Below are 27433 nucleotides of genomic sequence, written 5' to 3' on the forward strand. Positions count from 1 at the left end.
TCTCCTCTCCTCTCCTCTCCTCTACCAATTCAGACTGGCTGCATGGGAGTGGAGGCTGGAGCTTGCTAGTGAGGTTTTAACTCCTTTCTTGCCCCGGGGGAAGAGGGTGGGCGTGGGGGACAGATGGCAGAGAAGTGTGCTTGCTGGTGGCTTTGTCTTTTGAGACATGGGAATGTTTAGGGCTGATTCATTGACCTTTGTCCTGAATACTGCGTTTCCCTGAAAATAAGACCAGGTCTTACATTAATTTTTGCTCCAAAAGACACATTAGGGCTTACGTTCAGGGGATGTCATCCTGAAAAATCATGCTAGGGCTTATTTTCCTGTTAGGTCTTATTTTCAGGGAAACATCGTACCTCTATGGCTTCTTTGGAGATTCCGTTCTCTGCAGGCCCTCTCCTGCAGTTCCCATGATGGAACATATTCCAGCTTGTGGAAGCAATGCCTTCCTCAGCAACCCGGATATAGCTTTGTGCTGTTGGGGTCCCTCTTCTTTTTCAGGGGACCTTTTGTCAGGACCTAAGACTCCCCACCCAGACTTTCTCCCATGCTGCTTCTATCTGGTCCATGGAGAGCCCTCATGATCCCTTGTTCTGACATCTCTGGGTAGACACTTATTTTACTATAATATAAGACCGGGTCTTATATAATATAATGTAAGATCTGATCTTATATTAATTTTTGCTCCAAAGGACACATTAGAGCTGATTGTCTGGCTAGCTCTTATTTTCTGGGAAACATGGTAGCTATTTTTAGGTTTGCTTTATGTTTCATTATAAAATTGCCATCCTTTATGTCCATTGGGACCTTTCATCTTTGGTTATATTTCTCATAGAGTTATAAACTAGAACTGCTTAACCTTTAATGAGCACACAGATCTCTTGGGGAGCCTATTAAATGCAGATTCTGATTCCATGGGTCTAGAGAAGGGCCTAAGACTATGCATGTCTAATTAGCTCCTAGATGAGGCTGATGCTGTAGGTCCTGGACCACACCTCGGGTAGTGAGGGTAGTTCTGCCCTGCAGAACCTACAGGAAGCCACTGGAAGAACTGGTCAGACACCCATCAAGATGACCACACTGACTCCTCAAAGATATCAGTAGTATTGATGATAAAAATATAGAATAGTTGGTGCACTGAGAGGCACTCTATTTGGGTTTGGCAAAAGGATACATTCAGTAGGTGGCTTAAGGAGGCAGCAGTGCAGGCAAACACATAGACAGCGTGGTTATCTGAGAATTCTCCTCAGATTCTGCTGTATCCTATTTAGCTTACAGGCCAAAAATAAGACTTGTCTGAGGTGAAATTGATCTGCTATGTGGCTGTCATTGGAATTCAATCCTACATATAGAAAAATCCTCCTCCTGAACACAGAAGTGTGTGTGTGTGGAGGCCGAGTTCTGAATTCTGAAGCAGAATTTTAAGCAGAAATTAATGGCTTAGAGAGATTGCTTGTGAGTGCCATGAGGAAGGAACCTGAAGCCTTTATTAGTATCTTCTAATCAGAGAGCATGCATTTCCAGAAATTTCATGGGCAGATAATCCCATGAACGTGAACACGTAGATTGTTTAAGAGTAGGTTTTCCTATGGAAATCGTTATCTGAGTGACTAATCTGTTAGGCTTGGAACAAAGCTAGCCAGAGCACTACATGATAAAATACCCATGGTTTAAAGCTTCCCATTCTTTAGGCAGTACATAAAGAGTGTCTCTATAGCCCACTCATTCAGGAAGAATGTCACAGCTCAAGAATGCTCATTCACATAAGCAGTGGGAGTTAGTGAGTTATGCTTCTTAATTCGGGAGCAGTTGTCTCCTATGCAAAATTCGCGTCAGGAGCAAACTATAAATACTGGAAGAGTTTTCCCCACAGTTTCTCATTCGTGCTGTTTTATCAAAAGATTCATGACGTCTGGATGAACTGGAGTTCCCTGCAGCACTTAAAAATGCCCTCAACCTGGGAGATTTAGATTTGGTGTATTTAGGCCAACGAATGTAGAGAAAGGAAATTCCTTTAAATGTTACACATTGAGAAAATAGAGCCCTCCATCCCCTACTCCCCACCTCAACTACTTGCTCCTTAAGCCATTTGTCAGGACCCAATTCTTGTTCTGGTAGTAAAAAGAAAGAAAATTCTACCTGCTTCTCTGCCTTAAATAACCATGAAAAGTCTTGTTGGGCCATAGACTGATCATAATCATGATAATTAAGATTTATACTTAAATAGCTCTTTATGTCTCAAGAGTACTAATGTTAATTAATTATGCTTCCTGAAGCTCCCGAGGAGTCGCCAAACCAATGCTATTATTCTCTCCTGTCCTATGGAAGACTCCTTTGTTACAGAAAAAGTGAAGAGACTCCCCATGCTGAATAGCACATTAGTGGTTCAGCCAGAAACGAAACCCCGACATCTGAACCCCCAGTGTTTTCAGGCCCTGAGTTCAGTCTGGTGTTCAGAAAGGGAAGAGAAGGATCTGGAAATCAAAAGATGGACTACCATGAGTTAGAAAACGGTGTTGACAAAGGACAGTTTATTTGAAAAGAACAAACCTTTTGCTATGGCTTTATCATATGGAATTCTTTGAAATATTTTTCAAGATCACACTGAAGAGAGTCTGAAAATAGAATTGAAAGAACCGTTCTTATTTGGGGGGGGGGCATTAGGGACTAAAAGCTTAAAGGAGGGAAACAGATGTGTCTTCTGGCCTCCATCATTATTTTTATCTTTGCGGCAGAATGGAAAGTGAACCCTACCTACTGCCAGGCTACCTATCCCCTCACAATTTTTTTCTTTTAAATCTTACAAATGTGCTTTTTCTTTAATTGTACAGCCTTACAGATAAAAAGTCATAAAGATTTACTCATGAAGATTTACATAAAGTCATAAGATTTATTCATGAGCCATAACTGAGATGAGAAAATGGAAGTGAAAAAAAAAAAGCCCTCGTTTAAGTCATTTAACATGGAATTAAGAGGATGGTGAAGTGATTTGCTTTGGTATTGTTGGGGGATAAAAGTGATTTTATCATCCATGTTTAGAAGCCTAAATGCCCTATGGATCCTCTCATGGAGATGCAGACACAGCCTGTTCAATACAGAGTTTTGTCAGGAGTGTATGTGTGGCTGTAATACGATCTCCATTGTTCATTTCATGGGAATGCTTCAGACTGAGCTCAGAACTGGTCAGTCCTTTTCCCATAGTTCCAGATAACATGCCTTAGGTCAAGAGCAAAGTGCAAGTGAGCACAGCACCTGGAGATGCTCAACAAACTTCAGAAAATAGAACTTGAACATCAGACAAGCAGACATTCCTGCTTGGCACACATCTTCTTTGTGCTGGTGAGGACTTATAGCTTTGGCGTTTGAGTGAGTTGTGGCGGGAGAAGATGGTCTGCGGCTTGTTCCGAATGCCAGTGGGTAAATGGAGTTCCCTTATTCCATTCCGGAGAGTCCTGACAGGAAGCTTTTGGGCTTGATGCCACCTTCTACTGCCTAGATTTGAGATTTCTTACCTTATGAGAGCTACTAGGATAGTATTCAAGGAAGCATAACCCTTCTCTTTCTGTTGGCTTTTTCCCTTTGAGCTAGAATTTGCCTTTCCTCAGTCACCATTTTGTTCTAAATATCTCCAAAAGCAGTTTCTACCTTTAACATATAACAATATATAATGAACATATTTAAACAAAATGAAAGGAACCAATTAGACTTAAAAATGGCAGGATATTTTCAAAATTTTACTATTGCTAAAAGTCTAAAAATGAAGTGGTTACTTTTTCCTGTGTCTGCATTTAAAATGATGTTAATAACTACCTCACTGTTGGAGTGTAATCATCATGGGAGGTTTGCTTGACTGAGAAATTGTTAGAAAGAACTTGATGAGCCGGGGTCAGCTGGGGTAATGTGACCCTTGTTTTTTATAAACTCTAGGTCTGTATACCCATCTACGTGTCAGGCTTCCCAAACCTTTATACATGAAGGGGCACTGCTTTATTGTGGTGAGTAGGCCCTTATCAGACATAGTATAGTATGCGAGGGCGGGGGAAAAAATACCATCATTCATTGTTTCTACCACATTGTCTTTCTGCAAGTTTCATAATCTTGCACTAAATTTGGCTATTCCTGGCAATGAAAATAAAGTGACAGTACATTTCATACATCTAGGAAAATGAAGGTAGGAAACTACAGTGCTTTTCAGAAACTGTAGATGTGACCTAATGGTTTTGCTAGTAAACTTGATAGAAAAGACATGCTCTGACATGAATCATAAGTCTGGAAAATAACCTGTTTTACAAATTATGCACTAGCCTATTCACTTTTGATTCCACCCCAGATTCCATTTTTCTATACCTGACATTTGCTACATTTAATTGATTTGATGTTTTGGATCTTCTTGGAGGCTTTGTGTGAGGAATGTGTTTGGATTTTCCCTTTCTGTGATGAGTCTGCTTGCACCTGTCAGTCGTTTTCACTGGGATTCTTTCAATGTGTGGCTTCGATCAATCTGGCTCCAGGTCCTCAGAGTCCTTTTACTTTCCTATGTAATTGTACGCATAAAAGTAGGTGGTGACTGGGGGTCTTAGAGGGCATGAGAACAAATCAGGAGGACCAACTAGTCTCAGTATTAGCACTAAAATGCCAACGCCCAGGGAAACCCCTCATGCCTGGACAAAATGCAGAGATTTGCCTGGGGCTATCCCAGTTTTCAAGCTTCAAGTCCAATGTCTCAGGGATCCCCTCATTCTCGGGCAATCTGGGGTGGTGGGTCACCCTAGTACGAATGAAAGTCTTCATACTTATATGCAAATATTTAAAAAATATAAATCAGGTTAATACCTTGTTGAATAAAATAGGTGCTACCCTCCACTAAATATGCTTATAATGACATGGAAGGCTGGGTTTGAAGATTGACTTCTCAGACTCTTGGAGTGCCAGGATGGAACATAATGGTTTTGGTACAGCAGGTCCCTGTCCATGGCCTCTGTCCTGTGCCTCCGACTATACAGCGAGAGGTATATGAGAGGTAATGAGTATGCATGTGGACACCCTAACCCATTGGCCCTGGCTCAGTCCTCACTACTCCCTTGGGTCTTGGGTCAGAAGTTGCTTATACTGGTGGTGTGGCCATGTGGCTGACAGATGGAGTGGAAAGGGTAGCCAGTCCTAGGAAGTGTGTTTAGGGCCTGTGGGAAGGTAATTCTGGGTCCTGGGGAGTTGGATTGAGGTCTAGAAGTGAAGAGTGGACTCTGATGGGCAGGTGGCCTTGCAGATTTAGACTGTGTGTTGAGGACACAATGAGAAAAGGATCAGAGTGAGATTTTTTAAAGTAATGGATTACTGAGTAGTTCAAAGAATGACTTGCTCACTTGGGGTTATAGAACCTTTTTTTCAGTAGGGGTAGGAAATCCTCACAGCGAGGGGACCCCATTGGGTCCAGGTACTTTGCCAAGGGACAAGAGTTCAGCAGATAGGTGGGTGCCCTGCAAATGATATCACCAGTGCTGCCAGTGGGATTTCCTGCTGCTTTATTCACTGTATTACTTCTCAAACTGCAGAGCAGACTTCAAGGCCCTTCTCTGGAATGTCACATCAGTTACAAATAATTCTGACAATACATATTGACATATGGTAACTCAAAACTACTCTGAAATGAGGTTTGGGATAATAAAGCTTAAAATGTAATAGAAATTTACTAGAATCAATGACTATGTGAAGTGACACAGGGCCATCACATGTGTCTGCACAGGTTGTGCACTGCACAATTTCAGGTGGTGCCTTTTTCATAGACTACAGTCTGAATGGTGCCCCCTTAGAGTTGTTCAAAGCATGGACTGCACAGCAGTATGCAGCATCCCTAAATTGAAGTGCACAATCATCTACTTAATTGTTCTCCTGCTAATATAGATGTACTTCTAGTTGAACTGTGTTAAAATTCTAATTTGAAGATTGGGTCTACTTTTGTTTGTTTGTTCATTTTGACTAACCTTAATTATTCACTAAGGAGTGCATGACAGAAAATTGGTTCAAGTTTCACTTTATTTTATATAATATGTTTCTGCTAAAGATTCAGAAGTGAAATGAGAACTGAGTAACCTCTACGGTTTACAAGTTGTACTTTTTCACATAGTAAGTGTGAAAAAAAGTTTTACTTTTTCACACGGAAGACTAAAAGCATAGGAAGTAGGTTTGGAAATTCATTTTGTAATCACTTCAATGTTATATCAAAGTTTAATTTTATTTTCGAGTAAGTTTTCATACAGAGACCCAGTTAATTCTAAATGGAGAATAAGTAGGAAATATTTTTGTCACCAGTTCTTGTTGACGGTGACTTTTAAAATTATTCAAAAATGTTTTCGCAAATTCTCATGGGAATATTTTACAACAGAATATTCTGATCATCTTGGTGAATACAGTCATACAAAAAAATTAAGTGGGTATGCTTTTTGCATTTCTCAGACATATTAATTTATAATCTCTTATACATAAACAATTTCAATAGACAATGTACACTTATTTTTCTGTGTTGTGTTAGGGTGAAAAAACAACAACACAGGGTTTTTTCAGCCTTGGCAACCTCCCCGAAGACCAAGTAGAAAACAAAATTGTGCTTTAGGTGTTGCTATACAAGCTGGTTAATAAATGCAAATGGACCTGCCAAAACATCGTTTGAAAGTAACCCCAAATCATCAGAGAATAATAAAAGTCACACAGAAATGATTTGTCTCTGGGCTACAAATGCAAAAATTGCAAATAAAAGGGCCAACTGTATAATAAAAACGGTAGGAAAAAAAAGCCCAAACAAACAAAAAAGAAATGGTCATCATTATGATTTCCTTTATTCCTTTATTTTTTAGAGGGATGGAGGTTGTGGAAGTAGGGAGGGGGACAGAGTTAAAATGAAGCAAGCTGAGAATTTCAGGTTTTATTTACCTGTTCTATAAAACAATCTATTCAGTTATAAAAACTTCAGTATATATTTAGCTCATTTTAGTGGGTGTAAGTTAGTAGTTTTTAAAACTCTGAATGTATACTTAACAAATCTTTGCTTTGTTTTGCTTTTTAGGTGCAGACCCAAATTATCCTGAGGTAATTTATGAAGGTAGCTATCATGATTTCTTTATTTTGTATTTTTTCAAAATGTTTGTCTTAAATGAATTAAATCAACTAAAAGAACACTTGTAAGCTCAGTTAAATATACACTTCAAGCATTACATAGGCCAAAATAGTATTTCAAAAATCATTCATATTGATGGCCATTTTCCCTTGATATTTATAGTGCCTGTAAATAGCATTTTCTCTCTCATGCTTGGTTCTTGGAAGTAATAAATCCATTCTGCTGTAACAGACAATTTGTTTCCATAATTGGGAACTAATTACCTGTTTAAAAGCCATGGCTACCAAGAAAAGGGAGGTGTATCAGTTTCTAGTTATGACAGTACACCCAATTCAAAATTATATTTCTTATATGATAAGGAACTTTGGCTCACAGATAGGAACCTCAAAGGTAGGGAGTGCATGTTTTAGGGGGCGTTAAACCAGCAGCTCGTCCATGGCATCAGGGGCCCAAGTTTCGTTCATCTCTATTTTCTCCTGCCCATTGTGCTGGCTTCTCTTATGGTTATTAGATGAGACCATCAGAGGGGGCTATTGTTGTTCATATTGATGGGGGAAAGGGAAGAGCTTCTGAAAGGGTTCTAGAAAAAAGAGAACTTTTCCAGTAACCTCCCCCTAGCCCTCCGGGTATCTGATTCAAGACCCAGTAGGGTCATGATGCATTCTTGCCTCCATTATGGTTGGTGGTGGATTAACCCCTGACTAACTAGAATGGCCCCTGTAGTGTAGATCAGCTTCCTTGGAGGATGTACTTGAACCCCTTGAATAAAATGGGGTTCTCTTAAGAAAGTAGACGGGGAAAACCCAAAAGCCACTATGTTAGCTTTTAAATGAATATCTCATTCATATTTTGCTATTTCAATTGAATGCCATTTGCTATTTCAATTGAAGGTTTGTTTTGGTAGGTGTGAAAATCTTGAACAGATTTTCAAACCAATTTCATGACCAGGAGGCCTCTGTTTGGGGAAGTGGCAGGCTAAATTTCAAGACTTGGCTGGAAATCTAAGATTCATTAAAAGTTAGATGGATTAAAAATCTTGTATTTATGATTTATTTTATAAAGCATACTATTCTTTAATTTTATATTTTTATATACACATTAACAATTTATTTGTCTATAAAATGATTCTGTGTTTATATGCTTGTTATATGTATGTGTATTTAATTTGAGCTAATTTTACCTGAGGAATTATATTGTCTTTACCTGCTTTATATATGTTAATCTATATTTCCTTCAAGCTGTGGTTTGGATGATTTTGTGCATGTGATTTGGGTATTTCTGTTTTTTTTTTTCTCTTGATACGGTTTAAAGGAAGAGTATCTTAAATTGTATCACAGAGAAATATGTTTGAATTGTGATTTTACATTTTAAAATTATGTTTTGGATTCCTTTCCAAGTAACTTCAAGACTTAATGTCATCTTTCCTTTGACCTCAAATTCTTTGGGTCTTTGGGACAAAATGTTATGATATTAAGCTATAGATACTTTAATGATTTAATTTTGCATGAGTGGCTAGATATGATATGAAGAGGGAAAAATAAGCAAGTAAATAATATCTCTTCGTATTTGATTGAAATTAAGTTTTAATATATTCAAAATGGAAATTGTGAGAATATAATTTTGGAGTTAATAATAAAACAGCAAACAGATAGAAAATAGATGCTTTTCCTATTACTTTTCATTCACATTGAAAGGAGCACTCTGCTAATAAAAATATAATTTAAATTGGTTACAACAAGGCTTGCATGATAATTCTACCGAGAGAAGTTTAGCTGGGTCTGACTTAATGAGGTTGTTTGTTCAGGATGCAAATTTGCAGGCGCCATATCTAATTAGAATAAAAATACAAAACATTTATATACAACATTGTCTGCAATAAGCTTGACAAGTTTTCTATGACTTTTATATGTAATATTACTAATGAAAACTTTGCCCAGAAAAAAAAAAAATCAGTCATTAATTTTCATCCTGATCCATGTAGGCTAAAATTGATTCAGAAGATGGCAACTATATTTGAGACATGGCGATATGAGGAACATATCCTCACAATTCTAAATATTGTATTGGCACAATTCCCTGTCTGTTAATGCTGCAACTGAAATATTGGTGATTCAGAACTCTTCAAAAAAATTCATACGTGGACCCAAGTTTCCTATCAGTGCTGATTCTACATTCCATCTTGAAGGGCTGCCTCTTACCCAAATAAGATGCATCTGCCCTGAGATCAGTGCTGCTGATTTCCAGTCTGGTTCTTGTTTAGGCTCTGCCACCTTTTTGCCAGTTGACCTTAGACTAGTCAATTAACTCTCCTCAGCTGACATTCTTCTTTTGTATACCTGTTGGTTAAACTTGATCTCTGAAAACCCTTCCAGGTCTATAAATCCGTGATGCTTAGATGATCGGTTCTCTTTTGTATTTATATTAAATCACCTAAAAAAGGGATATATTCTTATGTGCAAAGAAAAACCCTAACCCGGGTTTAGAATTTGACCAACAAAACAATGATGGAAAGATCTGGGCTGATTACAATTTTAGCATTGTGCAATCCCAATATTACAATGGATTTAAACCAACAGCTGGGTCCTGTTCCTCCCCAAGCAGGCTGTCAGTGGTTTGGAATCTTGTAATTGGTCTGGCTTTGTTCTGTGGCCTCAACTTTGTTGGCAGCCTAATGACAACCTCATGGTTCCTTCTCTTTCCCCTTTCTCTCACGTTAGATTATGGGACTGCAGCGAATGATATTGGTGACACCACGAACAGGAGTAACGAAATCCCTTCCACAGATGTTGCTGATAAAACTGGTCGGGAACATCTCTCGGTGAGTGGGATAAAAAGTTGTTTCTGAGTATTTTCAACATTTAAATGTTGGAGGAAATGGAGCTGCTTCAACACAAGTCTTTCAATAAGACATTTATATTGTTTAGATGTTCAGGGTGCACATTGGACCTTGAAGTTTGGAGGAATTAAAATAAAGGTTTAAGAGGAGTGGTAAAGGTAGCGATATAGCCTCTGACTTAATGCTAGTGGTTCCTGTTTTAAATACCTGTCCCTGTGGGGACAGAGTCCCAGAGAGCAGTTTCCAGGCTCTCGGCCTCACGTGGAGAGGTGCTGGCTTGGGTGGTGGATGGTCGTCAGCTGTGGCTAGTTGGCCGTCAGCTGTAACCAGTTAGCCAATTAGCATTGGTTGGTCAGTCGGTTGGTTGGCAGGCAGAGAAACGGACAGCAGGTTGCAAGTCATGTGGATCCAGCCTCCAGTGAGACTATAGTGCTTCCAGTGAGACTATAGTGGTATGACTCCCCTAGGTATGGCTCCGTGGGTGTTCTTTTTGGCCTAGCCATATCCTGCTTTCTTATGTGGGGAGCAGGACCAGAGACCCCGCAGGCCACCTCACATGACAAATGGTACAGCGAGCAGGGTCCCCCTCATGACAGTCCCTTTAAAGGTTATTTACCAGAAGAGCGAGAAAGCAGCTTTCTCGTTCAGACACATGTATAATTATTCCTGTTTTGCATAACTTCATACCTGTTTCCTTACATATTCTAATAAAAATTTTGTTGCCCACCAAATGTAAAACTATAATGTGGGAGGATATAAAAGTATGAATGAAACTCAGGTCCTTTCTTTCTAGAGCTTATAGTTCAGTCAGAGGCCTAAGATGTGAATACTATCTAAAAGCACTACAAAAATACATCTAAAATACAGATAGAGGCTGAGGAAGGGGATATATAGAAATAGAGGGGCAGGTAGTCTGTTCCTGCTGTGAGAGCCAGAGGAGTCTTTGTGGGACAGGTGGCATTTTCCCTGGTCTGTGCAGGATGCCTGGGACAGAAGGGAAGGCATTTTGGGTGTGTGAACAAGAGCTTGCAAACTGGAAAACAATCTTGATTGGAAGGTAAGGTATGTGAAAGGTGGCAGTTGGAGGCAAGGTTGGAGAAGTTGGTTGTGCCAGGTCATGAGGTTTTGAAACACAGTGCCAGAGGGTTAGATTTATTGTGCAGTGAGGAGACTTCGAAAGGGGGTTGTGAAAGCCTCGCGGTCACATGGCTCCAGGTTCTGTAGCAGGGTGGGCTGTCAGCTGCGCAGGTTAAGACCCAGCAGGTATCCTCCATTTTTTCTTTTCCTCACTTGTCTTGCATGCCCAGTTGCACGTCCTGTGAGCTCTGCCTCCTTATAAACACCAAACCCATCCATATCTCTCCACCCCCACTGCCACAGCTAAAGGCTAACCCAGGAATTGGCGTGGGCCAAGTCGTGGGCCAAGTCTGGCTTATAACCTGTTTATGTGAAGTCTGCAGGCTAAGAATAGTTGGGTTTTTGTGTTTGTTTGTTTGTTTTTCTTTTTTACATTTTTAAATGGTTTGAAAAAATAAATCAAAAGAGTGATTTGTGACACATGAAAAATTTTATGAAATTCTAACATCAGTGTCTATAAATAAGGTTTTATCAGAATGCAGTCATGTTCATTTACGTATGGTCTGTGGCTACTTTTGTGCTACAATGGCAGGTAGAGTAGTTGCAGCAAAGATTGTATGTCCTGCAAAGCTGGAATTATTTCCTATCTGGCTCTTTACAGAGAGGTTGTCATAATTGTCCATTCGTGGATGACTACCATAGCCTTCTCCCCTGTCCCCTTCTCCTACTCTTATCTTCTGGCCTTTCTTCACATAGCAGACAGAGCAACTCTTTTAAAGCACAAATCAGATCACTCTTTTATTATCATTCTCAGAGTCTTCCCAATACATTGCAATAAAACTCTTACTGTAAAAGCCCAACTCTTCATGGTGGCTAAAACGGCCCCACATATCCTGGCTGTCTCTGTCTCTGACTTCATGTTTCATGTCTCCTTACTGCTTACCACCTATCATTTTTTTTTTTTTTAAGGAGGGTGCAGCTCACAGTGGCCCATGGGGTGATTGAACTGGCAACCCTGGTGCTACTAGCACTGTGCTCTAACCAACTGAGCTAACCGGCCACCCCCACCCACCCCCACCTATCTTTTTTTAATGCATACTCCATGGTTACTCTTGTTTCACAGCCTTAACATCTGCTGTTCCCTCTGTAAAGCATGCTTGTCCTGAAGATCATCACATGGTTTTAGCTAGGGTGGCCAGCAGGCAGCCTGTTTTATTTTCTTAAAAATATATTTTTATTCTGGACATTTTTCAAACATGCACAACAGTAGAGAAAATAGTAAAATGAATCCCACGGTATCTTTCACCAACTTCAAATATTATTAGTATTTTGTCATGCATATTTTTCTCTTTTTTCTTCTCCAGGTAGGCAGGTAGATCGATAGGTAGGTAGATGAGAAGAGACAGATAGAAATATACATATAGCTAATATCTTTTCTACATGGATATATTACATACTTGTATATCTATGCATGTATCTATTACATATATCGCTGTCTCTATATAATATCAACTAGATACCAATTTTTATAACTTTAAACGTATGTTTTCTCATTTGTAAAATAGGATAATAATAGGCCCTACATACTTCATCATAGGATTGTTGAGGATTAAGTGAATTGATGTACATAAAGTTCTTAGACGTGCAGGCAGTAAGCATTCCCTAAAGATTAACTGTCATCATCACATCTAGATGTACCATGTTTCCCCAAAAATAAGGCTTGGTCTTATATGAATTTTTGCTCCAAACGATGCATTAGGGCTGATGTTCAGGGGATGTCATCTTGAAACATCCTGCTAGGGCTTTGTGGGGACAGAGTCCCAGAGAGCAGTTTCCAGGCTTTCGGCCTCACATAGAAAGGTGCTGGCTCAGTGATTAGATGGCCATCAGCTGTAATCAGATGGCCATCCTCTGCGGCTGGGTGGCCGTCAGTTGTTACCAGTTAGCCATTAGCCACTAATACAACTGCTGTGGCTATGCTACGGGGTTGGTTGGTTGGTTGGTTGACAGGGAAGCGGATAGCAGATTGCGGCTCCTGTTTCCTGTGTCTCCAACCCAGCCACCGGAGAGAATATAGTGGTATGATTCCCCTATCTATGGCTTCGTTGTTGTTCCTTTTCAGCCTCACCATGTCCTGCATTGTCCTGTGGGGAGCAGGAGCTGAGATCCTGCATTACAGGCTTATTTTCCGGTTAGGTCTTATTTTCGGGGAAACACGGTAGGGAACTAATTAACAAAGCCATAACTGCTTTTCCTTCCTTTTTCTAGGTGTATGCTGTGGTGGTAATTGCATCTGTAGTGGGATTTTTCCTGCTGGTAATGCTGTTTCTACTGAAGTTGGCAAGACACTCCAAGTTTGGCATGAAAGGTAAGAAGGGTTGTGTTTATTTTACTTCTTATGTGGAATCATTTTTGACTTATGACTAATGCTAATTACCACTAAAGAAGGAAGTAGCTAGATTTACAATGACTAGGTTTTAAAGCTGAAAAAATAGCAACAAGGGTATGATACCACAAACTAAGACAGAGCAAAATAATGTTGATTACTCAGCACTACCCACTCTCCAATGAGGAGACCTGTTCCAGAAGACACAGAACTGATTTCTTGAGTGTCCCAGGGACTAATAATGATATAGGCATATAATGCCTGAGTCTTCCTTTTGCTCCAGAAAGGCAGATGAGGCTCAGCAGTAGGCTAGTTATGCACACGTGTATCTTGTGCAGAAAGATCCCTTCTGCTGTTCATGTGACTTTTAGCTCTCCCACGGTGCGCTTTTGGTATTGCTACTGCTTTTTCAGCTCCTCATCTTTCGACGTTTGAACAGCGTTGGGAAGAAAAATAAGAACAGCCATTGGTGGTATATTGGAAATTTGTGAATGAGTGACTTTTTTTTTTTAAGTGGAAAAATTCTGAGGGATTGATTAAAAATGAGGGACTATGATGTCCAAGAATAGGTCATTCATCTCTTTCAGAGGATTGAAAATTGAAAATTAATTTTAGTGGGAAAACTTATTTAAATATTCTTGGTATATAAAGAGTCAAGAATTTCAGTTGTTTAAGAGCATTTGCCCTGAAGTTTAAACTTATATATTACCGAATATTTTATTTTTTAATTTTGTGTGGTCTCTTATAAATAGCCACTAGCTTGGGAAAGCTTTGAAGAAGGTTTAGTGGTACCTTAGTTGCATTGGAGAGGAAGTCTGATGGGTTTTCTTGATCTGTATGGTTTATTACAACTACTATTAATGTTGCTTGTTTACTTGGAAGGGGATGTTTAACAGGAAGCTATCCAGCATGCACTGGGCTCTGAGGGGATCGGCTCTATTTCTGACATCTGTTGGTGCCCATGACCAAAATTCCTAAACCCAAAGTGAACGAGGAGGCATAGTGGTAAACTGGGGCTTAAAGCCCTCCAAACCTCCTCTTGACTCCCCCTTGGCCTGTGGATCCTTGACATTTCTTTTGGAGGAGGAAAGATCCCTCATTCTCCAATTATAACTTAGTCTTGGGAGAGGAACTCTACTGCAGTGATTTTAATTAATCCTATGCTGGTGATTCGCAAACTGGACTTTGCATCAGAAACACCTGTAGGGCTTGTGAAAAGAGATTTCTGGGCCACCCTGAGAGTTTCTGATTTAATAGGTCTGTGGTGGGCCTGAAAATGGGCATTTCTAACAGTTTTCAAGGGATGCTGGTGCTGCTATTGCCCGAGCAGTCTGGGAGAATCACTGTTCCACGGGATAAACATGGGCTACCAGGTCTCTTTCTGAATGTGACAAGATGTGGGAGAAGCACTGCAAACCAAACTCACCCATTGCTTCTCAGACCTTCTGGCTCTCGATGTTCAGCTGGCAATCAGGTCCGGACGATGCTTCTGCTGTCTGCATGTTGGCTACCTACCATGGCATTTTGCTTTCCTCATTTTGATCAAGTGCTTCCTTTCTTTAGAGGTAATGGAGTGAATGTCCCCAAGCATAGATTTTACTGGAGAGAAATAGATTCTAGCACTATCACTTACTCGCTTTGAGAGTTCAGTTTGAGATATTTCATTTCATGGGCTCCTCGGGGAAAGGATATGTCCAGGTCCTTCTGGGAGCTCAGAAAAAGCTTTGGGAACCCTAGGAGCAATATTAGGAGCCCCTCCCCAGTCCAGCTTTTTGTTAGGAAAATGACTGACAGAATGATCTGTGAAATCATATTCTCTGTAGCTCAGTGATCGAGGAGAGTTAAAGGCAGACATTTTGTTTCAGAAAAGATTGTGTGTCATATAGAGACTCTGGAAGTAAGACTAAAACAGTATTTTATTTGGATAATTTGGGGTGATTACTGCTAAGGCACCTACATTTTCCACACGCAGCCTAAGGTTATATCCTTAATGAATTGTAAGAAAGATGTTGCTTAACTTTGTCAGAGAGCCAGTAAATGGAAACATACTTCAGGCATTATTTTTAAACTCCCTTATTTTTAAACATAAATTAAACAGTTTTCAAAAATTTGTTTCAGAGACTCACATTCTTATTTAGAATAGCTTATTTTTCTATTTTTAGCTACATGTTTATCTGTGCTATGGTTTGAACAAAACGGGCCTGCTCTGAGGTTATTGTTTTACTAGTCAGATGCTGAGTTGATAATTTTTGGGCATCTAGAAGATGAAGCTCCTGTCATGAGTCAAATGAAATTGCATAAAAAGTAGCATTTAAAAATTAATGTAAGTTAATGTACTTTAAACGCTATTAGGGCTGGGATTACTGCTGAAAAAACATGTCTGAAAAAGGGAAGAATATATAAAAACACTATTATACTTCCTGCAATAATTAGGAAATATGTCAGTTGTGATTTCTGAGTAACAAGATATGAAATGTTCCTAGCCTTGGCCAGAACCAGGGGCTTGGTTCCGTGTGAGAGGCCAATGGCTGATGTGCAAAAGAGCTATTCCAAATGTAATTCTTGCCCCATAAGCACCTGTGGGGAGATTCTTGCCCCATTCGTATTTCCTGTCCTGGAAACAGATTGAGACTGAAGATGGCTGCCAGGCCACCCATAGGCATTTACAGCTTTTTGCCCATCCCCAGTGTTGCACACTTCAGTGTCAATTAAATGTCAAGTGTTTCAGCTCGTGGTAGCAGCCTCAGTATTATAAACTACAATTTAATACTGTTGATTTGAAGGGCCCAGGGTAAAACAAACTGGAAACGTCTTGAAATCACATTGCAGCTAAATGCAGGTCCACTCATTTATGGACTGACCTGAGAACCCAAACTTTACTGGTGGCATTGCTTCCGTGGGAAGGTGATCTCTAAATTCCAAACTAGGAAGTTAAACCTAGATTTTAGAATACAACCAGTGAGTTGTGGTGCGTTCTTTGGAGATGAGTCTATGTGACAATAAGCTCATGGCATTGATGGTATACAGAGCTGAAATAAATATAAGGGAGCCAGGAGGATGGAGAGGGCTTGACACTCATCACGCTGGTAAGAAGAGTTGTGGCCATCAGCTTTGTGTTCCTTGCGTGTCGTGATGGAAGTCCACATAAGATATTTTTCCCCTAGGTAAATATCCTTTGTCCTTCTAGAATAAATATCTAAGTGACCCTAAGAGATCCTGCAGGAGGAAGTGGAATAGGGAGCCTTTCCCTCATTCAGTGTTGACAGCCTGCATATTTCCTCTGCAGTCTTCTATCCTTGCATGTAAACTGCCGATATGCATTCATCCCTGCTATTTGAGCTGTAGAGAATTCCAGTTAGTAACTGGCCGAACAACCACACTGCCTGAGAATGCAGAGCCAGGTTTTCTTACTCCAGATTCAAGGCCCACAGTTTAAGTTTCTCCTCTTATAAATGATCTTATAAATGATCTTCTTTCAACAGCAACCAAAAATTTGGTTATTTAAAAATAGTCCTAAACATAGCAGGGCCAAAGCTAAAGAGGTTGAAGGTTAAAGCCTTTTCTATGAGCTGAAAACAATTTTGGAAAGTTTAGGAGGTTAAGTTTAACAGATATTTGGATCAACTTTTAAGAAGGAAAAATGTGACCGAAAGCCAGAAACACAGTTGTAGGAACATCTGTAAGGACAAACTGTTTTCCATATGTCGCCCACCCTTCAACCCACTATTTTTTTTTTATAAGAGAAATAACATTAACAAATTGTAATAGTAACACATGAATGCATTCTTGTTTTTCACAATTTCAAGCACTTTAGAAGTCAATAGAACTAAAAATGGAAGTTTCTTTTCACCCTCCTCTCCCACTACCATTTCCACGATCAAGGATAATCTTTAGCCATCTAGAATGCACATATTACATAAATAAGAATATATAGAGCTTCACTTATGTAGATAATCAAATATATTCATTTTTGGTTTTATAAAAAATACTAATTTTGTCTGCATCTTTTTAAAGGGACCAATCTTTCCATATCAGTACCTAGGTGTCTACTTTATTTTAATATTATTTCCAACCAGTCTGGTATCAGCTACTTGGATCTGAAACCTGGCTATGCCTTTACAAGCTGTTCGAGCAAGTTTCTCATCTTCTCTTGCTTCAGTAGTTCCATGTGTAATGGGGCAATAATTTTACCCACCTCACCGGATTGTGATAAGACAAACTGAATTCACATATGTGAAACACTTGGGAAAGTTCTTGGCATTTGTAATTACTAGACAGATATTGGCTATTATTATTGTTGTTGAATTATGATTTATCGTCTTCTTTTAATGGACATTTACACAGTTGCCACATTTTCAGAAAATTATTTCAAATAATACCTTATATCTAAAGACAGATACTTCAACATGGATTGCTAAGAGAAATGTGTGTATATTTTAAATGTTGATACATTACCTTGCTTAAATGCTTTATCACTTTACACTCCCACCAACAGTATACGAGGGTATCCTTGTCTTTATATTTTCATCCGTATCAGATATTATCAATCTTTTATATTTTTGTAAATTCAGTTAAAAATCATATTTTGATTAATAATACAGTTAAGCATCTTTATTATGTGAAGAATAAGAAGAAATGTTTATTTTTACTTGTTGATTTATACACTTATCTTATAAATTATATATATTAATTTTTTATTGTGTGTTTATATTGCTTATGTTTTCTTCTAGTCTTGACTTTTTAAAAATAGTGTCTTTCGGCAAACAAAAAGATTTGTTTTTTTATAGAAGCAAATCTGTCTGTCTTTTCTGTCTTAGTTTTTGTGTCAGGTATGTTAGGAAGGCCGCCTGCACCATAACATGGTAAATACACTTTTAAATATTTGTTTCACTAGTTTTACTCTGTGTGTTTTAAAACCTTTAATCTTTTAAAGAAAATTTAAAAACTTGGTTTGAAGTGCTCTGTCGTTTTCAGAGTTGCACTGAATAAGGACATTTGAACAAATTTTAGTGTGACATTTTCAGAGAGACCAACAATATTGTTTTAACTTTCTGGAATCAGAAAGTCACTAATAAAAACAAAAAGAAATCTGGAAGAACTTGGTGATTAACTCTTTTTAGTAAAGTAATGAGCAATGTTGGTTCTTCCTTATAATGTGGGATTGTAAACCTCATAAAGTAGTATCACAGATAATAGGCTTTCACAGGAATCTTTTTTTTTCCTTTCCCAAGCTTCAGATTGAGTTCAAAGTATATCTTAGTGCTCTCTCAGTAGAGAACAACATTTGTTAATAACAATCAAATCCTCAGAAATTTCAGAAAAGGCACCAGTTGAAAGAGTTATTCAGTAATTTGACAAATTGGTAATTTATTGAAAGAAAAGAATTAGCCCAACCAGTCCTTTCCTGTCATTTGGAGATATTATGAAAGGTACTTTTCCCCATATGTTTGGGGGGTGAAGATCTATTTTCCAAACTTTCTTACTTCTTTTAGGGCCACATTTGGCTTATGTCCATATGAGGGCAGAACATGCTTATTCTTTGCAGCATCTTGAAAATGGGTATATAACTTTCAAGAACTGGCAAGATCACAGAAGACAGGAACTAGAAGAAGCAGCTTTTCTCCCCTGAGCCTTGCAAGAGCACGGACCTTGAACTTTTAAATTACTGGTCTTGTGGGCACCCCACAAGTCCAGTGCGATTCAGGGAAGAGCCCAAGTTTGTCTGTAATGTAGAAAGTGCTCAAAGTGTTGTTTAGGGAGCTTCCCACACTACTTCTTTCACTAAAATGTAAAGGATTCCTTAAGATACTGGATTTTATACTTAAAAGTCAGGAAAAACTGTTATGTCTTCTTTGATCCTCCATAAATCCTATAGTGAACTTACTCTGAGCTCCTAAAGATCATGGTGTACTTTAACAAAAAAGTTGTCCCAAATCGGAAGAACTGCTGGTTTTCTTCTTGTCCTTTTTCATGTCTTTTTTTTTAAACCTTTGTTTTTTTCCCCCGTCATTTTGTCCTTTCACATCTCTGTGCTTCCTAATTTTACATTCTTTCTTTTCTTTCTTGGTTTTCTTCTTCCTCATTCCTAGCATCTGATGTTGGTGGACAAGCTTTTCAGAATTTATGAAGAACACAGATAAGTTGGATGAAATTCTAACATATGCTCTGATTTTATCTTATTTTATTTTGGGCAAGAATACTGAATAACTATAGGAATAAATTTAGCTCTAAATCAGCCGACTTGTCACGTGGTGATTCAGAAGATAGCCTGTTTGAATATCTCCCATCCTTCATGTTTGTAAATTGTTAACTCTTAAGTCTTCAAACCTAGGAGCATATAGATATATAATATTGGGGATTTATAAACCAGACAAGCTTGCGTTCAAATCCCGGGTCTCCCACCTGCTAACCATAATTTGGGGCACAGTTTTAAACTCTCTAAATCTTAGATTCCTCTTTGGTTAAATGAGGCAATAATACCCATCTCTCAGATGATTATAAGAATTAACTCAGTGCTTAGTTTAGTGCCTGGCTCATTGAATTAATTCCATACAAGGTAGTCATTTTTCAGATTTACATTATAGTAATACATCATTAAGGAAAAGAGTACGGGAAGCGTCCTGTTTGAATTTATAGTGAGTCTGAATTGCAGAAAATTGTCCCAAATGTATACAGTGTGTAGTAGTATTTTAAGATTTATTAGTTGAGTTTATAGAAAAAAATTATAATGATAATGTGTCTCTACTTTATGGACATGTATTATGAGCACAAAGTTGTTGAAAAATATACTAATTTTAAGCTCTTTAGCCCTTAAAGGCATAACGCACACATTGTTGCAAATTCTTAATTTTATTGTCCTTTGAACATTTCATCTGTTGAAATTGTTTTGGACTTTAGGAGAAATCTGTTTGTTTGATTGATTGATTTGGTATGTAGGATTTACTAATTTCTTTGGGGGAAGCATGTAATATGGGGAAGGGGCAGAGAGGGCAGGCAGGGGTGTGATGGGGAAGAGAGCCCTCCTCCTCCCAATAACCATTAGCTTAAATATGGAAAGGATCCCAGTGAGCTTTCTGTTCTAATGCGCTTCCCTGTTGCATGGAAGATGTTACAACTGCTAAAATGATTTCTTTTAAGAAAAATAGACTTTAATTTTTGATGTATTTACAGCCTACTAGAGATGCAAAGAGGGTTTCCCAAAGCTTGGCCAGGCAAATGGTGGTGGAAAATCTTTGTTTTCATACAGGTATCAGCAAAACTAGGAAACACTGACTTCTTCTGTGATCATCTGGAAACTTTATTGGTCTCAGGACAGAAAGAATGAAAGAGAGAGAAAGAGATAGATAGATAGATAGATAGATAGATAGATAGATAGATAGATAGATAGATAGATAGATAGACAGACAGACACATACATACATACATACATACATACATACATACACACACACACAGAGTGAGTGAGAGTCTGCATTCTAACTCTTTAGATCTTTAGTAAGAGGTTAATAGCCTGAATTGAAGGCAGAAGAGTCATCTCAGCCTCAACTAGTGACAGTGGAAGGAAGGAAGGGAACTTGAGTTCAGGGGTGAGAGTGGTGTGGGAAGGGAGAATGTTGGGAATGAGGTGGTGTTTCTATTCATGGTCATGCTTGTGAACTTTAGTAGTACTGGCAAGACTTGAGTCGAGTCAACCAACCAACTGAGCCTTTCCCACACTTACTTACTGGATCATCTGTAAAAGAAAATTGTGTAAAGAAATAACAGTATAGGACCAAAAGGCATCTGAGGGTCCCCTCCAACTTTAATATCTACCATTCTGGTACAAAAATCATTCAAAACAATCACACACTCACTAAAAGAGTCTGCCATGGACTTCTGGTGATATCCTTTGGTGAGTAATGGTATAATCCTTTTTTATTTTCTTCTGTCCACTGTGAAACCACCGTCTCCTTATTATTAACATAGAAAATAATGTGTATGGTCAAAACCAACTAGCCTTAGATATATTTTCAAACTTGTGATTATCTCAAGGAAGTATTGCCTTCCAGTTATAAACAGAAGCTATTTCTTATTTGGTTGACATTCCCAGTGACTCTGTTTACTATTAATTTACACGTAGTATGTATCTTGGCAGGAGCACCTTTGACATTTCAGCTTGAGCAGAGACTCAGCCCTGCCCAGCCATCTCTTCCTGGAATGGTGAGGGTTTCAGGGAGCAGATCAACAGCTGGGCTGTTTCCCAACTCTTTTGAGTCAGACTTTGCAGCATGGTTTTGCTATTTAGTTTGAAATAAATCCTTAGAACATTAGGTTTATCTATATTGAAATGCCACACTCATTCCATAGCCCAGAATAAATAATTTCTGTGTTATCTACATGTAGCTTTCCCTCTATGAGTGTGGAAAATTGCAAGGTAATTTTAGATATATATTTATCTGCATATCTCATAATGGTTTATTCCTTACATTATATCTTGGTTCTCCTGTGATGCTATGGCAGTGGGTAGAGGAATAGCTAAAATTTCTAGGATGGGATTGATAATGGAGCAGATACATCTCTCAGGCACAGACTGTAAGTGAGTTTATTCTTCTATAGTTCAATAAATATCGAGTTTTAGTCTTTTTGGCACTAGGTAGCAGGATTTTAATCTTGGACCATTTGGGGTAATCTCGGACAGTTATGGGCAATCACAGAAAATTGTTCCATCAAGTCAGAGTCATGCACTCTCTCCATTTCCTCAGGTTGCATTTCCGTTTCTGGGTGATGGTGGAATGTGTGCATAAGGGTTATTCAGTGTCATGGCATGGGAGGGGGAGTACCTGAAGCCATTGGTGTTATACTTTCATGGTGGTGGCTGCTATGTTGTCCATTTTCCCGCTTGTCCTTGGCCACCAGTTTGGGCAAATCACAGGAATACTATCTTGTGTTCCTAACCAGGATCCACTATCTTCACACACCTCTCTGCAAGGGTGTCCTTGAAGCTTTGGGGACACAGGAAATACTATGAAACTGACTCTAGCTCTCTCTGCCTAGATACACTGTAGTCTCCCTACTTCATCACTCTCATGCCTTGGGATTGCTTTGATTTCTTGGCCGCCATTTCAGATCCTCCCAGAAAGATGTACTCAGGGTTCTCCCTCCTTTGAGTCTCCAATCATGACTAAAGGTTCTGTGGTTCCCCAACCCCAATACTTGACTAGGGGATAGGTTACAAGGCTCCTCTTCTCTGACTCTTCCTATTTCCCATGGAGACAGAACGGACATGAAAAGTTGTTTTGTCTGAATTTATCTTCTTCCAAATAATTTTTGTTATACATGTGGATCTTGATTTTTCTCCATTTTTTTATTATGTAGTTTTCAACATGAAGAAAAATTGAAATAATATTACAATAAACATCTGTATATTTAACACCCAGATTCAACCTCTGTTCTACATTTTGCTGTTTGAAAACAAGTCGTCCCCATCAGGTCACTTCACTCCTAAATTCTCCTGCATGTTTCTTCTAAAGCCAAGGACACAATATCTCCTAAAAGCACAAGTCCAGTACCATTATCCCTGCACTCAAAAAAGGTAAAACAACTCCGTAATAATAGATATTACGTAGTACATCTTCGAATTTCCACAGTTATTCAAAAATGCCTCTTATAGCTACTTACATTTCAAACCAAGAACAACTCAAGATTCATGCATTGCATTTGTCGTTGTGTTTCTTTGGTCCTTTTCTGAACATGAATTCCATTTTTTTTCTTTTTTCCTCCTGACATTGACTTTTTGAAGAGACCAGTCAATTGTCCTGCAGAATGTCCTTCATTCTGGCTCTGATGTTTTTCTTTGTGAGATTCTTTCATTTGTCATTTATCCCCTGCATTTCCTCTGAACCAGAACTTACTTCTAAAGGCTTGATTAAATTCAGGTGAAATATTTAGATCATTTCTTTGTAAATGTAAATTTTTCCCTTTGCAATGGTTGGGTAATTAGCAGGGTAATATTAACTGGTTGGCCTCTAGCAAATATCGTCTTCCCTTAAAACTTGAACCTAATGGGCTTACTATCCAGTTCTGATCCTTGCTTGAAACAAGTACTTAATTTCTAAGGGTTGCAGAATGTTGGTTTTCTAATCCAATCATTCCTCTACACACTGGCTTCTGTTAAAACACACACACACACACACACACACAAACAACAACAACAACAAAAATAAACCAAAGCATCCTGGCCTTGATGAAGGATTTCAACTTTATAATCTTTCCTTGAGGCAATGGATGTTTCATGTCCTTCTGCCTACATTGGGGAGGGTCATGGAGTTACAGAAAAGATTTATAGTCACAGTGCTTTCTATCAAAAATATTTTATTTATAAATTATTATTCTATGTTTCTCAAAAATCACTGAGTGAAGATATTGTGGGAATTCTTCTCTTTTTCCTTATCACATGATTAAACATTAAGTATGTGTAATAAACCTAATTGCTTTAATGTTCTCTCTTGCATTGTTGTGATTATTGGTAGAATCAGAGACAGTGAGAACTGGCAGTGAGCTCTGGAATCATCCAGAGCCTTTATTACAAGGATTAGCACATTAGGGCCCAGAGAGTTGAAGCAAGTTGCCTAAGGTTACAAAGCTGGTTTGTGGCAGATCCAGGGCTGGAAAGCAGGCCTCATGACTCCAGATTTAATATTTTATGCTGTGAGATTAGGAAACATTATAAGAATAAATAAAACTGATTTCCACACCACATACCCTGCTTTAGCACTAGTACATATTGCCATTGGATGTGACTAGTAGTGTTGTCACTGTGACTAGTATATGTTGCCATTGGATGATACTGTGTTTCTCAAAGCTAAGCACATGTATCATCAGTGGTAACAAGATGGTTTTAGGAGATACTCAGGGGCTAACATCTTTAATTTTGATGGTTCTATACTTATTTTAGTATTTATTAGAAAAAATATACCTGGCAAATCATACCCTTGGTTTTATATTATTGTTTAGGATAAGACTTAAGTTAAAAAAAAGGAAATAAAGAACAATATTAAGTAAACAATTTAAATTTTAAAAAGATTATTTGAATAGAACTATCCTAAGGCACTGAAAATTTAATATGAAACAGAACAAAGTTTCTGCATCATGGCGCTTAAACTTTAGTGGAGGGGAAAGACCAAAAAACAAAAATGAAAACAACAAACAGAAATATAGATGTAATCTATAGATAATGCCAAATGCTGTGAATAAAATGAATCAAGGTAAGAAGAGGATAGTGAGAGTTTTGTTATTTTTAAATAGTTAAGAAAGGCCTATCTGATGAGACGATATTTGAACCGAGGACGAAGGCAGTGAGGAAGTGAGCATGTTGATATCTGAGGGAACAGCATTCCAGGCGGTACATGCAAGGGCATGGAGTCGGGGTTAAGCTCTGCATGTTGAAAGAACAGCAAAGGTCAGTGTGCTTAGAGCAGAGCGGACCTGGGAATGGGGAGAGCAGTAGGAGAGATCAGAGAGGTGACAGAAGTGTAGCTCATGTAGGAACGAACAGGCCTTATAAGGCCTTTCTTTGAAGGATAGTTGGATAGGGCATAAGCCATGAAAGTGTCTGTAAAGAACTTAAGTGTAGGCAACACTGATGTATTAATGTACTGAATTAATTTCTGATAACAAAAGATGACTGGGGGAAATATCTCTGGGGGAAAAGATATCTCTGGGGAATAGGAGAGAGAAGTTCATTATACAAGGGTATGGAGAAAATTTCACTTCAGTTTCATGATCAGCTTCACTTCAGGAGTATGATTCCTACCTAGCTCAGCATTCTCTCTCTCTCTCTCTCTCTCTCTCTCTCTCTCTCTCTCTCTCTCTCTCTCTCTCGCTTACACTCAGCACACAGCCCAAAATGATGGTTTGTAAAGTTTTGTAGTTATCTGCATCCCCCCAGTGTTCCACACTCCTAGAATGCCGTGGTTGTTAGTGATCACATGCCCATGCCACCTGAGATCTGAAGGGGTAAGACCCAGGTTTTGAGTTATGTCTTGAGTTTTTCTTATAATTCTTCTCATCTTCACTCTGATTCCTTTTATGCAGCCCAGTTCACTCCAAAGGCTGGGTCATTAGATGATAGTTAATTTTAATGGCTGATATAATTTGAGTCACATTCTCTCATTTTGAGATCTCAGTTGCTATTGAGAGAAAATGGCCAGTATTTGAAAACTCAAATGATGCATTTTCAGAGTGAGCAAAGACGTTGTGGAAATACTGTTTTGCCTCATAAGGATGATTAAACATTAAGTAGAGCCCATGTTCTCCACATGATGTTACTTTTGGCTTCCAAGACAAGGCAAGAACATAGGAAAGGCTGGAAGTTTTCAAAGTCGTACATTTCTAGAGAGGAAGATAACACTTGATTTTCCTGCTTATTATTTTTCTCTGGACAAATTACTAATAGCACTTTGCCATCTTGTGGTCTGAATTAGTCTTCTTTCTTGAATCACCATGGGGTGGGGGTGGGGAGGATTTAATTATTCTATGAGCAGCCATCTACATCTCTTTAAATGCATTTTTCTATCTCTATGCTTCACCCAGCTCTTATTCTCTCTCTGTTTGGGGAAGTATTTGATTGACTACCACCTTTGGGGAATACCTTCCCTCTTCCTCCTTTTTTTCCCCAACCACTTGCCCCACTCCTCTTGCTCTGGGTGGGTAGAACTGAATTTTCTGCATCCTTCCCCCATAAGACCTGGGGAATGGATTCTTTCCAAGTCTTCATTGTTGTCATGTAGATGTTTGTCTTTATGAAGTGCCCAGTAATACACATTTAGTCTATTTTCTTACCCATCACCTAATATGCTTATGGGTTAGCAAATTCAAAGACATTAACCCAGATATTACCGGCAAAAAATCATATTGGAAAAGACAGATCTGCCATGTGCAGATTTGCATGATGAAAACCTAACCATGGAAAACAACAGCCCGAGTTTTAGATAATCTCAATTATCAAAATGGATTCTTAGACAGTATTAATTTTGGTTTGACATCTCAGTTTTCCCTTTGTTCAGTATCTTATACTATATATCAGATTCTTATCAATTGCAAAAGTTTTCAATTATGAAACAATCCATGGGAAAGCAGAGAATTGTAATGAAACTGAATCCCCAGAATTCAAATATGCCAAGAGTGGGAGATGCCAAGTCTGTGTAGCTTCATTTTAGCAAATATTTTACCTTGAAATGATAGTTCATTGCAGGTAGTTTGTAACTGTGGTAATGGTTGAGAATTTTGTTTGAGGAAGGCACTGTCATTCCTTGGCTAAATCCTCTCCTCGCCAGTACCCCTCCCCACCCCTCCACTTGTCCCTGTACCCACAGGTATTTTCCATTCATCGCCTGAGCGCCAGTGGTATTCTGAGAGCCCCTGAAATAGTAAACAGCCCCTGTCACAGTGGTAGCCATCAATATTTATTTATTTAAAATTGGAACTTATATCGAGGTACAAACACTTGAGGTGCTATTTAATCATAAGTATCATCCGTCTATTGTGCCCCTCAAAAATTCTTCATGGATTTTGTTTTAATGTATCTGGTTATACAGCATTTGTAGGGTATACTCTCCTGTTCCAGTTCTAGTCTTACAAATGTGCTGACATAATTGCCTTAAATTATCAATTGCTAAATTATAATCATTATTAGACATTTTTTAAATGGGGTGTATAAAATCATTCACAACCATAACGAGGTAATTGCATGTGTTATTTAAAAAACATTTTGACATTTCATGTTTCTGTAGCCATTTATAATAATATATTAGTTAGTCCTCAGGTCACCTGGTGACCCAGTCTATCTGCCCAGTTGGCTGTCTTCATCAAGTCCCTACCCTGGTTTCTCGAAAATAAGACCTAGCCGGGCAATCAGCTCTAATGCGTCTTTTGGAGCAAAAATTCATATAAGACCTGGTGTTATGTTATGTTATGTTATATTATAAAGACACAGTCTAATATTATAGTAAAATAAGACCAGGTCTTTTATTAATTTTTGCTCCAA

At 38.6% G+C, this 27433-nt stretch overlaps 1 protein-coding gene across 8 annotated transcripts in view; it reads left to right on the top strand.

Moving 5' to 3' along the window:
- The window catches only part of NTRK2 (neurotrophic receptor tyrosine kinase 2), a 317905-nt gene that overhangs the window by 58515 nt on the left and 231957 nt on the right, over window positions 1-27433 (top strand). For all 8 annotated transcript variants that reach the window (XM_081067304.1, XM_081067305.1, XM_081067298.1 and 5 more), the window contains 3 exons: window positions 7061-7096; window positions 9829-9929; window positions 13293-13392. In XM_081067304.1, the coding sequence (XP_080923430.1) occupies window positions 7061-7096; window positions 9829-9929; window positions 13293-13392 (237 nt within the window). The remainder of the gene's footprint in view (window positions 1-7060; window positions 7097-9828; window positions 9930-13292; window positions 13393-27433) is intronic.

The sequence above is a fragment of the Rhinolophus hipposideros genome (genome assembly GCF_964194185.1).
Source record: "Rhinolophus hipposideros genome assembly, chromosome: 11".
Taxonomy (NCBI): domain Eukaryota; kingdom Metazoa; phylum Chordata; class Mammalia; order Chiroptera; family Rhinolophidae; genus Rhinolophus; species Rhinolophus hipposideros.